Source organism: Salvelinus namaycush, chromosome 22 (genome assembly GCF_016432855.1).
Source record: "Salvelinus namaycush isolate Seneca chromosome 22, SaNama_1.0, whole genome shotgun sequence".
Classification (NCBI taxonomy): Eukaryota; Metazoa; Chordata; class Actinopteri; order Salmoniformes; family Salmonidae; genus Salvelinus; species Salvelinus namaycush.
Window position 1 is genome coordinate 14,199,439 of NC_052328.1, and position 15,097 is coordinate 14,214,535.

The 15,097-nt window shown below is 42.6% G+C and overlaps 1 protein-coding gene across 3 annotated transcripts in view; it reads right to left on the bottom strand.

Moving 5' to 3' along the window:
* LOC120017580 (serine/threonine-protein phosphatase 2A 56 kDa regulatory subunit delta isoform) overlaps nt 1-15,097 on the bottom strand; it is a 61,426-nt gene that overhangs the window by 12,049 nt on the left and 34,280 nt on the right. For all 3 annotated transcript variants that reach the window (XM_038960434.1, XM_038960433.1, XM_038960435.1), the window contains exon 4: nt 167-366. In XM_038960434.1, coding sequence (XP_038816362.1) covers nt 167-366 — 200 coding nt within the window. The remainder of the gene's footprint in view (nt 1-166; nt 367-15,097) is intronic.

Genomic DNA, 15,097 nt, shown 5'->3' on the forward strand with positions numbered 1-15,097 from the left:
TGGGTGGAATCCTGAGCCAGGCCAAGCCGAAGTCATTATTGAACACAGAGTCAGGATGTGGCATACTGAGGTGACCTTCCCCTGAACATGGTGATTAAATACAGGCCCAAAACCTTCCACACTTTGTCAGGGTTTATGTACAGTAGCTGCATGTATCTATTTTTACCATGATGACTCCCTCTGGGTAGATGGACTCGGTGACCACATCGCGGTTGTGCGTGATGTACTCCACCATCTCATTCAGACCGGCACGCTTCACCTCCTTGTACTTCAGGTCGCTCAGAGGGTCCGTGACAAAGTCAAAGAGCACACAGCACTGCCGCAGCTTCTGCACAAACAGCTCCTCCCGGTCAATAAGGGGCGCATCTGAGGAGGAGAAAGGATGGGAAGATCAATGATACGCTGTATGTCTAGATCAGGGCTCTCCAACCATGTTCCTGGAGAGCTACCTTCCTATAGGTTTTAACTCCAACCCTGTTCCTGGAGAGCTACCTTCCTATAGGTTTTAACTCCGACCCTGTTCCTGGAGAGCTACCTTCCTATAGGTTTTAACTCCAACCCTGTTCCTGGAGAGATACCTTCCTATAGGTTTTAACTCCAACCCTGTTCCTGGAGAGATACCTTCCTATAGGTTTTAACTCCAACCCTGTTCCTGGAGAGCTACCTTCCTATAGGTTTTAACTCCGACCCTGTTCCTGGAGAGCTACCTTCCTATAGGTTTTAACTCCAACCCTGTTCCTGGAGAGATACCTTCCTATAGGTTTTAACTCCAACCCTGTTCCTGGAGAGCTTTATTTATTTTTATTTCACCTTTATTTAACCAGGTAGGCTAGTGGAGAACAAGTTCTCATTTACAACTGCGACCTGGCCAAGATAAAGCATGGAATAAACAAACATACAGTCAATAATACAGTAGAAAAAGTCTATATACAGTGTGTGCAAATGAGGTAAGATACGGGAGGTAAGGCAATAAATAGGCCATGGTGGTAAAGTAATTACAATATACCAATTAAACACTGGAGTGATAGATGTGCAGAAGATGAATGTGCAAGTAGAGATACTGGGGTGCAAAGGAGCAAGATAAATAAATAAATACAGTATGGGGATGAGGTAGTTTGGGCTATTTACAGATGGGCTATGTACAGGTGCAGTGATCTGTGGGCTGCTCTGACAGCTGGTGCTTAAAGCTAGTGAGGGAGATATGAGTCTCCAGCTTCAGTGATTTTTGCAGTTTGTTCCAGTCATTGGCAGCAGAGAACTGGAAGGAAAGACGGCCAAAGAGGAATTGGCTTTGGGGGTGACCAGTGAGATACCTTCCTATAGGTTTTCGCTCCAACCCTGTTCCTGGAGAGCTACAGCCCTGTAGGTTTTCGCTCCAAACCGAATCTAGCTAGTTGAGAAGCTGAATCCGGTTAGTTACAACTGGGGTTGGCGCGAAAACCTACAGAGGGTAGCTCTCCAGGAACGGGGTTGGAGAACCCTGGGCTAGATAGTGATTCATAACTTCAGAAAACATCATATACATCATACTACTGTCATTTTGTCATCCCACCATTTTGTGTCCAAGGCTAACATTGGGGATAAAGTGTGAGACTCATACAGATTCATACACCTCCATTCATAGACCTCCACGTTATTTACCCTGGCTCAATTGTACTCGTAGAGTTGTGAAACCCTGCTATTCCACACAGCTAGCTACTGTTTTACAATTCAGACTCCCTTATGCAACTAGGCTTTCATGAAACTACAGCACCCCTCCTCCTCCTCCTCTTTTCCTGGACAATGAACATCAAGGTCTCCTGTACTTGTCAGCCCCCTCACGGAACTGAGGAAAATGGCATGACACTGTGGGCATGGAGGCATGCAGACTCCACCTCACACACAGGTTTATAGGTGTTTCGGAACCTCCAGGACCGGAATTGAACAGCCTTGATCTAGTGTGTTGTTGCTTGTTGCGTAATGTTTAAGCACACTTGGCGTGAGTGCTTTACTATCATGTCAGCTTAAATGAATAGGATTTACATGAATGACCCATTTCAAAGGGTCAGAACATGTTTGGATGTGAGCTATATTGTAGTGCGTTTTGGAGGACGTTGATTGCGTTGGGATAAAATATCATTTTTCAATTTGCATTGTGGGATAAGACCATGCAATCGAGTGGGTATGAGAAACACTTGAAACAAAGGAGGATTATGGGCAAGGACATAGACGTGAGGGTTAAGCTGTTTTTCCAAGAACACAAGGAACTGAATAAGAGGGAGAGGCTGGAATCTGGGGCACAGACAACAGTCCCAATAAAACTACATTTGAGAAGAGCCTTAGAGAGTGGCACATAGATTTCTCAATTGTACTGGGCAATACAAGTACCAATACATGAGAAACTGGCTTTAAATTGCCAAGACTTGGTATCAAAGGTTATAAAACACGTTCATATATATATATATACACACAACACCAGTTGGTAACAGGATCTATTTTACTATAAAAGTAGGGGGTCTAAGTTGCGAATTGTGTGTCTACTGGAGGGATGATTGCATACATTTTTCAAATGAACTGCCAATATGCCAACATTCTATTCAAACAATGCAGTCAATCCACAGCCATAGATACACTGGCTGAAATCAGTTGATTTGTATTTATTAAGGATCCCCATTAGCTGCTGCCTTGGCAGCAGCTACTCTTCCTGGGGTCCAAGCACATTAAGGCACTTGCATCACACATAAAACAAAAGATAAAACAGTACATCATACATTATTACACCACTACATATCTACAATACAAAATGTATAATACCACCATACAACAATATTACAATGTACGTGTATATACAGTGAGTGTGCGTATGTGTGTGTCTGTAACTGTGTGTGTTTCTCTTCACAGTCCCTGCTGTTCCATAAATTGTATTTTTATCTGTTTAAAAAAAATCTGATTCTACTGCTTGCATCAGTTACTTGATGTGGAATAGAGTTCCATGTAGTCATGGCTCTATGTAGTACTGTGCGCCTCCCATAGTCTGTTCTGTTCTTGGGGATTGTGAAGAGACCTCTGGTGGGATGTCTTGTGGGGTATGCATGGGTGTCTGAGCTGTGTGCTAGCAGTTTAAACAGACAGCTTGGTGCATTCAGCATGTCAACACTTATTACAAAAACAAGTAGTGAGGAAGTTAATCTCTCCTCCACTTTGAGCCATGAAAGACTGACAGGCATATTATTAATGTTAGCTCTACATGTGATGATAGGACTTAGACAAGTTGTAAATGCAACAAGTATTGTAAATGTATCATATAATAACTCACAGCTTTCTAAGAAAACAAACATTTAGACATGTATGGTCTGTTTACATATATTGTAGAGGCTATTTATACAGAAAATGGGTGTAAAACCAGTATACACTGTATTTATAATTATATGACAATATTTTAGGTTGACAATTCTATTACACAATTTCTGAAATATCACATGCCTTACTTTGATTTTCCTGCATAAGTATAATCAGGATTATGCCTCTACTGCCATTCATTCCAATTAGACGGGTTTGGATTTCTCCCTGACCAATATGGCTGACATTTTCACCCCATTATGGAACCTTTAGGGTTTATGACATAACCCCTCTAGTAAATTAAAAGCATCTCTATGTATTGTCCCATCTTCTCCACTGACCAGACCAGGACGTCTGGTCAATACAGCCTGCCCCAACCGACACAAAACAGACACTTTGACACCATACAGTCAAATATCTCACAAGGGGTCCATTTCATTATCTCAATGTTGTCACACTCCCCACAAATCACCCTGGTATGTGACAGTTTCTCTGGGGGAAGCTCGCATGCACTTACACAGACTACTGCAGGGGTAGGCAATTAGATTCAGCCACGGGATGATTTTTGTTGGAGCAGATGGTTTTGCGGAATATTATAATAATATACAGTGAGGTCCGAAATGATTGATACCCCTGAGAAAGATGAGAAATAACGACGGTCTAAAATAAATAATCTAAATACTGAGCAATATTGTATGCAAAAAAATAGGGAAATTATATTATTTTATACTAATACAATTGCTCAGAGAAAGAGATTTTGTTTAACAAGTAATATCTGTTATTGGTAATGGTGAGAGGATTAGCATGTCTTGGGGATATGATATTTGACCCTCTGTAACTTTCTCAATCATCATTATTCACGGCTCATTCAGGATTAAATGTAATCACAATAGCACACACGTTAATGTAGAAGTGTTAATGTAGAACTTATTTACAATGAAAGTAACTCTAAAAATAACTCATAAATGCACAATTATGTTATTTACCATCAATTTCTATTGGACACAACATAATCTGAAACACAACCTAAACAAACTGCAAATGCAACCAAAATATTTGTTGAGTCACAAGCTTGATGTAGTCAAACTTTTGACAACTTTATTTCCATTAATATTTAGAGGTGTCAATAATTTTGACCCCTGCTGTTGAGAAAAAAATGTGTATTACTTGTTAAACAAAATCTCTTTCTCTGAGCAATTGTATTAGTATAAAATAATATAATTTCACCCCCAAAAAATTGGACAGCTCAGTATTTTCTTTATCTATGGCTCATCTTTATCAAGAGTGTCAATAATTTAGTGCCCCACTGTATATTATGAATAATTTGTACACTGCAAATTGACCACAACTAAGCCCAATAAGAGATTGTACTTGAAAACAACTATAATGTATTACCTAATTTCTACAACATGTGCAACCAGAGGGGGAAAAAAAACTCTAGACCACCTTTGTCTCCACACACAGAGATGCATACAAAGCTCTCCATCACCCTCCATTTGGCAAATCTGACCATAATTCTATTCCCCTGATTCCTGCTTACAAGCAAAAACTAAAGCAGGAAGTACCAGTGACTCGCTCAATACGGAAGTGGTCAGATGACGCGGATGCTATGCTACAGGACTGTTTTGCTAACACAGACTGGAATATGTCCCGGGATTCATCCAATGGCAATGAGGAGTATACCACCTTAGTCACCGGCTTCATCAATAAGAGCATCGACGAAGTCGTCCCTACAGTGACCGTACGTACATTTCCCAACCAGAAGCCATGGATTACAGGCAACATCCGCACCAAGCTAAAGGCTAGAGCTGCTGCTTTCAAGGAGCGGGACACTAACCTGGACGCTAATAAGAAATCCCGCTATGGCCTCAGACAAACCATCAGACAGACAATGCTTCAATAAATGACCAAGATTGAATCCTACTACACCGGCTCTGATGCTCGTCGGATGTGGCAGGACTTGAAAAATATTACGGACTACAAAAGGGAAACCCAACCATGAGCAGCTCTGTGATGAGAGCCTACCAGACGAGCTAAATGCCTTTTATGCCCGCTTCGATGCAAGAAACGCATGCATGAGAGGACCAGCTGTTCTGGACGACTGTGATCACTCTCTCCGTAGCTGATGTGAGCAAGACCTTTAAACAGGTCAACATTCACAAAGCCGCGGGGCCAGAAGGATTACCAGGACATATAAGCATGCGCGGACCAACTGGCAAGTTTCTTCACTGACATTTTCAACCTCTCTGTCACGTTGGTATAATGGATAGGGAGACAGGCGCAGGAATGTGTAATAGGGGTTTTTATTTCCCAAATTACAGCGTGCCGTGTAAAGGCACGGGGACGAAGACCAAACAAACACGTATACAAAACACAGGGTAGAAACCCAAACAAAAGAGTGGGTAGTACCTCGAATAAATACACACTCGCACAATGAATATCACACGGGACGGGACCCGTAATCCTCTGCACAATATACGTGGCACAAAAGCCAAAACATAGCACAGGTACTCACACGACCAACGGCCATTGGAACAATAATAGACAGGACAATGGTGAACAAAGGGCACACTTATACAATTACTAATCAAATAAGAATAGGGACCAGGTTTGCGTAATGACAGTTCCGGAGGGATCCGTGACACTCTCCCTGACCGAGTCTGTAATACCTACATGTTTCAAACAGACTACCATAGTCCCTGTGCCCAAGAAAGCGAAGGTAACCTGCCTAAATGATTACCTCCCCGTAGCACTTTGAAAGGCTAGTCATGGCTCACATCAACGACATCATGCCGGAAACACTAGACCCACTCCAATTTGCATACCGCCTCAACAGATCCAAAGATGATGCAATCTCAATTGCACTCCACACTGCCCTTTCCCACCTGGACAAAAGGAACACCTATGTGAGAATGCTGTTCATTGACCTCAGCTCAGCGTTCAACACCATAGTGCCCACAAAGCTCATCACTAAGCTAAGGACCCTGGGACTAAACACCTCCCTCTGCAACTGGATCCTGGACTTCCTGACGGGCTGCCTCCAGGTGGTAAGGGTAGGCAACAACACATATGCCACGCTGATCCTCAACACTGGGGCCCCTCAGGGGTGCGTGCTTAGTCCCCTCCTGTACTCCCTATTCACCCACGACTGCGTGGCAAAGCACGACTCCAACATCATCATTACGTTTGCTGATGACACAACAGTGGTAGGCCTGATCACCGACAACGATGTGACAGCCTATAAGGAGGTGGTCAGAGACCTGGCAGTGTGGTGCCAGGACAACAACCTCTTCCTCAATGTGAGCAAGACAAAGGAGCTGATCGTGGACAATAGGATGCTCTTGATGGTGCAGCTGTTCGAACAAGCCCCCATTACCATCGACAGGGCTGAAGTGGAGATCAAGAGTGTCAATAATTTAGTGCCCCACTGTATATTATGAATAATTTGTACACTGCAAATTGACCACAACTAAGCCCAATAAGAGATTGTACTTGAAAACAACTATAATGTATTACCTAATTTCTACAACATGTGCAACCAGAGGGGGAAAAAAAACTCTAGACCACCTTTGTCTCCACACACAGAGATGCATACAAAGCTCTCCATCACCCTCCATTTGGCAAATCTGACCATAATTCTATTCCCCTGATTCCTGCTTACAAGCAAAAACTAAAGCAGGAAGTACCAGTGACTCGCTCAATACGGAAGTGGTCAGATGACGCGGATGCTATGCTACAGGACTGTTTTGCTAACACAGACTGGAATATGTCCCGGGATTCATCCAATGGCAATGAGGAGTATACCACCTTAGTCACCGGCTTCATCAATAAGAGCATCGACGAAGTCGTCCCTACAGTGACCGTACGTACATTTCCCAACCAGAAGCCATGGATTACAGGCAACATCCGCACCAAGCTAAAGGCTAGAGCTGCTGCTTTCAAGGAGCGTGACACTAACCTGGACGCTAATAAGAAATCCCGCTATGGCCTCAGACAAACCATCAGACAGACAATGCTTCAATAAATGACCAAGATTGAATCCTACTACACCGGCTCTGATGCTCGTCGGATGTGGCAGGACTTGAAAAATATTACGGACTACAAAAGGGAAACCCAACCATGAGCAGCTCTGTGATGAGAGCCTACCAGACGAGCTAAATGCCTTTTATGCCCGCTTCGATGCAAGAAACGCATGCATGAGAGGACCAGCTGTTCTGGACGACTGTGATCACTCTCTCCGTAGCTGATGTGAGCAAGACCTTTAAACAGGTCAACATTCACAAAGCCGCGGGGCCAGAAGGATTACCAGGACATATAAGCATGCGCGGACCAACTGGCAAGTTTCTTCACTGACATTTTCAACCTCTCTGTCACGTTGGTATAATGGATAGGGAGACAGGCGCAGGAATGTGTAATAGGGGTTTTTATTTCCCAAATTACAGCGTGCCGTGTAAAGGCACGGGGACGAAGACCAAACAAACACGTATACAAAACACAGGGTAGAAACCCAAACAAAAGAGTGGGTAGTACCTCGAATAAATACACACTCGCACAATGAATATCACACGGGACGAGACCCGTAATCCTCTGCACAATATACGTGGCACAAAAGCCAAAACATAGCACAGGTACTCACACGACCAACGGCCATTGGAACAATAATAGACAGGACAATGGTGAACAAAGGGCACACTTATACAATTACTAATCAAATAAGAATAGGGACCAGGTTTGCGTAATGACAGTTCCGGAGGGATCCGTGACACTCTCCCTGACCGAGTCTGTAATACCTACATGTTTCAAACAGACTACCATAGTCCCTGTGCCCAAGAAAGCGAAGGTAACCTGCCTAAATGATTACCTCCCCGTAGCACTTTGAAAGGCTAGTCATGGCTCACATCAACGTCATCATGCCGGAAACACTAGACCCACTCCAATTTGCATACCGCCTCAACAGATCCAAAGATGATGCAATCTCAATTGCACTCCACACTGCCCTTTCCCACCTGGACAAAAGGAACACCTATGTGAGAATGCTGTTCATTGACCTCAGCTCAGCGTTCAACACCATAGTGCCCACAAAGCTCATCACTAAGCTAAGGACCCTGGGACTAAACACCTCCCTCTGCAACTGGATCCTGGACTTCCTGACGGGCTGCCTCCAGGTGGTAAGGGTAGGCAACAACACATATGCCACGCTGATCCTCAACACTGGGGCCCCTCAGGGGTGCGTGCTTAGTCCCCTCCTGTACTCCCTATTCACCCACGACTGCGTGGCAAAGCACGACTCCAACATCATCATTACGTTTGCTGATGACACAACAGTGGTAGGCCTGATCACCGACAACGATGTGACAGCCTATAAGGAGGTGGTCAGAGACCTGGCAGTGTGGTGCCAGGACAACAACCTCTTCCTCAATGTGAGCAAGACAAAGGAGCTGATCGTGGACAATAGGATGCTCTTGATGGTGCAGCTGTTCGAACAAGCCCCCATTACCATCGACAGGGCTGAAGTGGAGCGGGTGGAGAGTTTCAAGTTCCTTGGTGTCCACAGCACCAACGAACTATCATGGTCCAAACACACCAAGACCGTTGTGAAGAGGGCAAGACAACACATTTCCCCCCACAGAAGACTGAAAAGATTTGGCCAGATACTAAAAATGTTCTACAGCTGCAACATCGAGAGCATCCTGACCGATTGCATCACCGCCTAGTATGGCAACTGCTCGGCATCTGACCGTAAGGCGCTACAGAGGGTAGTGCGTACGACCCAGTACATCACTGGGGCCAAGCTTCCTGATATCCAGGACCTATTTACTAGGTGGTGTCAAAGGAAGGCCCGAAAAATTGTCAAAGACTCCAGTCACCCAAGTCATAGACTGTTCTCTCTGCTACCGCACGGCAAGCAGTACCGGAGCGCCAAATCTAGGACCAAAAGGCTGCTTAACAGCTTCTACCCCCAAGCCATAAGGCTGCTGAACAATTCATCAAATGGCCACCCGAACTATTTACAATGACCCCCCCCCCCCCTCTGTGTTTTTACACTGCTGCTACTCACTGTTTATTATCTATGCATAGTCACTTTACAAATTACCTTAACTAACCTGTAACCCTGCACATTGACTCAGTACGCGTACCCCCTGTATAAAGCCTCGTTATTGTTATGTAATTTTCATGTGTTACTTTTTGATTTTATAATTTTTTTAAACTTTAGTTTATTTAATAAATATTTTCTTAACTCTTTTTCTTGAACTGCATTGTTGGTTAAGGGCTTGTCAGTAAGCATTTCACGGTAAGGTTTACTACACCTGTTGTATTCGGCACATGTGACAAATAAAATTTGATTTGATTTCAAGATCACATCTCTTTTTATATTTTGGGGAATACTTGGGAACAGATTTCCAAGATTAAACACATTTTTTGCTGAATTCCTGGTGATTTTACAGTCTTTTTTGACCAAAAAAATAAAATCCTACCAAAACAACAAAATAAACTTTTCACTCGCGGAGTACTTGTGGCATAGGCACATCCTCCTACATATGATATAATACGAGTGCCCAATAACAAGCCGTTAAACTGAGTAGCTATGAGGCTCAAGACAACAAAGAATGTCTCTGTCTACTCTAGTCTAGAGCAATGAGAACAAATGGTGGGTTAGAGTGGAAGGGGATACTGGACACTACGGGTTTGGCACTTGACTACTTATGTCTGCCACTATTCCACTAGGAATGTAAGCTGCTTAGTGGTATAATCACAGCAAACAAAATCACTACGCTATACTGCTGACCTCAGTCTTCCTCCTACCCCTCCTCCTCACAACCGCTGGCTCCATTTTAAAGCATTTCACTCCAGGCCAGGGCCACGGAATCTATGACACAAAGCTAGATTATATAATTTCAAATTCATTTTTTTTTTGTGATGGAGGATGAATCATCCAAGGAGGCCAGCGGCATGTGACAACAGGCGGAGGCTCCCTATTGGCCCGAAGGACTAGTAGAGTGGCTGCATATGACTTGCATGCGATGAAGTGATGCGAGACCAGTTACAAAACAGCACAACTATCATCAGGCCTCACACAGATGGAGAAAGGCTTGAACGGAGACAGAATTTGTTCAATGTGCCCAACGTGTGACAGTGCCTATGGGAGATATAACATAGGGGAGAGTGGGATAAGTTAAACCAACGGGGTAAGTTTAGCCACCCTTGTTTCTAGGAAACCATACACAAAATGTAATCTTTTACCAAATATTTACGAAGAGGTGATCATTTCATGGAGTCTGTGAAGGAAGAAACCACATGAAAAAGTGGTAAGCAAATTAGGTATATAAAAAAACGGATTTTCACGAAGTCAAATGAATTGATTGTGTTAGTGGTTTCATGATGCTTGTATCTAGACCAAATTAGATCATTTAAAAATCGTTCTATACAGCAATTGGGGTCTCTATAAGCTTCGATATGAGGTCCTAAACCTAGCAGGAAATTGCATCCTTGTAGCTGTGTGGGCTAATATAGTCCAAATGTTTGCCTTAGGGTAAATTGAGCCAATGGCAAGTTGAGCAAATTGAAGCATTTTCGCGGAGGACTTGTGGCATAGGCACATCCTCCTACATAAGATGATATTTTCTTTTAACATTTTCTTCCCAGGTGTAATGCAAGGCATTATAGCTGGGAAATGACGTATGTTAAATGTTAAAAGTGTTTTAAAAAGGTAAAACGTGTTTGTTAGGTGTTAAGTCTGTGTTAAAAAATGCTTAAAATGCTTAAAAAGGCAAAAAAAGCGATTGAGATTGTGTTGAATTGTGTTTGGGAAATAAACAGACATGGTTTTAAAATGTAGTGGTAATACTTAATTCAGTACAGAAACTTGTAGGCAGCTTAATTTACCTTGTCCCGCGGCTCAACTTACCCTGTTTTCAAAACGGTAATGTTTACATGGATTCTGATTATTTCCAGGGATACACAACATCCTGAAATATATGTAGATATCTTTATTAGAAATAATACTATATTTCTCTTGACAGAGTGATGTTGAATGTAAAACATGTCTCAACTTACCCCACTCTCCCCTACTGTATTCTAAATTAAAAAGAGAAAATAGTCACAAAAGGCTATCCTCTCTCCTTATATACTAGAAGGCTGTTTTATACCTAAGGGCAGCAGTCATCCATAAAAACAAAACAGACCGTATGAATCCCAGTTCTAAGCAGATTCAAGCAGAGACATCTGTACACCTGACCTACTAAGACTCAGTGCTCCCCCTGCACCCTCCTGAGAGCACGGGGGAGGACACCACTGCATACATCACTCACTCTTACAATACAGCAGCAAGTGCTCCTATATCTATTAGTACACCTTACTGATACCAAAGCATATCTCAAAGTTTCCATCAGACTATAGGTTGGACATTTTCTATAGAAAACATGACCTTCTCAGGAAAAAGGTTTACTGAAGATGAATTGGAATCCATATAGCCTTCACTTAGCTAAGAGCAATCTGTTGGACAGTATTGTGCATCTATGCTTTATAATCCCACTTACTTGTAGATCCTATATTGAAAAAGATCACCAGTGGCCTCACGGAATCTGATATCTATCTGACTTGACTTGAAAGACTTAGGGAGTGCCAAAAGAGTGGAGTTCCTTACGAGAACTAATCAATAATCATGTACCCAAGCATATGGAGCAGAACATCAACATCCTTCCTCTAAGCACAGCAGAATCAGACGAGCCATGTACAACATAGCTAAATAACATTCAACCCTCTGTACCATCAGTTCAGTTCTGCTGGTCAAAAACAACATCTTGGCAATAACATGTGGCCAAGGCCTTTCAGTAGGGCTGTCATGAGACCAAGCCTTCACCCTAAGGACCAAGAATCCCCCACTTCCCTGGAGTAAGATATACTCTCATATACACAGACTTCTATTATCTCCAATAGATATCAAATAAACAAATAAATAAAAGGATATAAATAAAAGACCGTCTTGGCAAGTTTGAACACGGAAAGAGCACTACAGTTCTGGACATCTTTTTGTAGCGAGGTAAATCCTTCTGAATTCAATCACTTTTTGACAGCACCCCTTTTGATTTGAACAAAACCTTCCATACGCATTTGCCCATTGTAGAAGTGCTCTTTTTGGACCTGAATGTCAAAACATTCAGAGGATAAAGGTGATCAAAGTTGACCCATTTTGCATACCCCACCATACCATGAGACATCCATGTCTTCATCACTGGAAAATATAAACGTTTGAGATTGATATAATTTAAAAGCTTACAAGCTTGCTCTTGAATACAGAGTGGGTGTCATAACTTGGCTGATAAATTGACTAAAACGAGAACAAAATAGAAATGTAGACTTTAAAATGGTACCACAAAAGGAGTTCCACACACCAGAGAATGTTGACTTAAAAATGGGAACATCTGTTATTTGAATTTATATGGTCATCAGTGGCGTGTCCAGGGGGTGGCACACGCCCCCCCCTGAAATCTGATTGGCCACTCCAGCGGCCCCCCAGAAATTCTGAGATCTGATAGGTTGTCTCTGAATATATTGACAATTTTGACCAAGACGGGCACCGACAGCAAGACTCATCATTGGGTTGAATGCGGAAGACACATTTCGTTTGAATGCATTCAGTTGTGCAACTGACTAGGTATCCCTCTTTCCCTTTTATCAATCTCACTGGAAAAAGCATCCGAGCGAGCGAAACAGCACCCCTCTGTCTTAGTATATGTAGCCCATGTATCTGATGCTGTCTGGCCAAAAAGAGTACGACATGTTTGCTTCGCTCGGATGCTTTCTTTGGTGAAATAGATTCAGCCTCTTGCGAATTGAAAGACAATTATGAAACAAGGATAGACATGAACAAAAAACCCTCTATAAGTTTGTTTACTTTTTAATTGTACATTTTTTGGGGGGAAGCCAAGCTTTATTTGGCATCCATGAATACATTACCCTTATGGTGTTTGTAATAGATGTCCCTATTCATTCCAATTGTGGGTGCACAGTGCACTGTTCAGATGCTGGACTTGAGTAGAAGAGCGTGCACAAGTTAACCTACTTTTTGAAGTGATTTGTTCAGACAATCAGATGAAAACATCATGACTGGTTGTGTTCATGACACATTAAAAAGGTCATACGTTTTAACAGTTAAATTACATGTCTTTACTATAAAGCAAGTAAAGAATGTTCACATAGGAGGTCCTGTAAAAAAAGTGATGGTATAATTCACACTCTGGATGGCATTTTCAAGTGAATGTACTCCTTATGCTTAATACCCTCATATAAAATCCTGACCTTGAAGGCAAACAATGTTTTTTTTATTTACTTATGATTTATTTGAACAGGTAAATTTACCAAACCTAAGCTGAAGTATTTGATGCGTTGAACTATCATAATTACACTACCGTTCAAAAGTTTGGGGTCACTTATAAATGTCCTTGTTCTTGAAAGAAAATAACATTTTTTTTTTTTGCCCATTAAAATTACATCAAATTGATCAGAAATACAGTGTGGACATTGTTAATGTTGTAAAATACTATTGTAGCTGGAAACGGCTGATTTTTTAATGGAATATCTACATACAGAGCCCCATTATCAGCAATCATCACTCCAGTGTTCCAATGGCACGTTGTGTTAGCTAATCCAAGGTTATCATTTTAAAAGGCTAATTGATCAGTAGAAAACTCTTTTGCAATTATGTTAGCACAGCTGAAAACTGTTGTTCTTATTAAAGAAGCAATAAAACTGGCCTTCTTGAGACTAGTTGAGAATCTGGAGCATCAGCATTTGTGGGTTCGATTACAGGCTCAAAATGGCCAGAAACAAAGACCTGTCTTCTAAAACTCGTCAGTCTATTCTTGTTCTGAGAAATGAAGGCTTATTCCATGCGAGAAATTGCCAAGAAACTGAAGATCTCGTACAACGCGGTGTACTACTCCCTTCACAGAACAGCGCAAACTGTCTCTAACCAGAATAGAAAGAGCAGTGGGAGGCCCCGATGCACAACTGAGCAACAGGACAAGTACATTAGTGTGTCTAGTTTGAGAAACAGATGCCTCACAAGTCCTCAACTGGAAGCTTCATTAAATAGTACCCGCAAAACACCAGCCTCAACAGTGAAGAGGCGACTCCGGGATGCTGGCCTTCTAGGCAGAGTTCCTCTGTCCAGTGTCTGTGTTCTTTTACCCATCTTAACCTTTTATTTTTATTGGCCCGTCTGAGATATGGCTTTACTTTGCAACTCTGCCTAGAAGGCCAACAACCCGGAGTCGCCTCTTCACTGTTGACGCTGAGACTGGTGTTCTGCGGGTACTATTTAATGAAGCTGCCAGTTGAGGACTTGTGAGGCGCCTGCTTCTCAAACTAGACTTGTGAGGCGTCTGTTTCTCAAACTAGACACCACTACAAGACCATGGTAGTTGCCTACAGAGCAGCAAGAGGAACTTCCCCTCCCTACAGGCTATGCTCAAACCCTACACCCCAACCCGAGCACTCAGTGCAGGTCTCTTGGCTCTCCCACCATTACAGGAGGGCAGCTCCCACTCAGCCCAGTCCAAGCTCTTCTCTGTCCTGGCACCCCAATGGTGCACCAGCTTCCCCTTGAAGCTAGGACAGAGTCCCTGCCCATCTTCCAAAAGCATCTGAAACCCTGCCTGTTCAAAGAGTATCTTAAAAGGTGGATAGACTTATGACTATCCAATCTACTCATCACTTTTAGGAATAGTAGGCTATCTTTTAGTCTGAAAATGTGATGATAAATGCATGCAATGCTTTA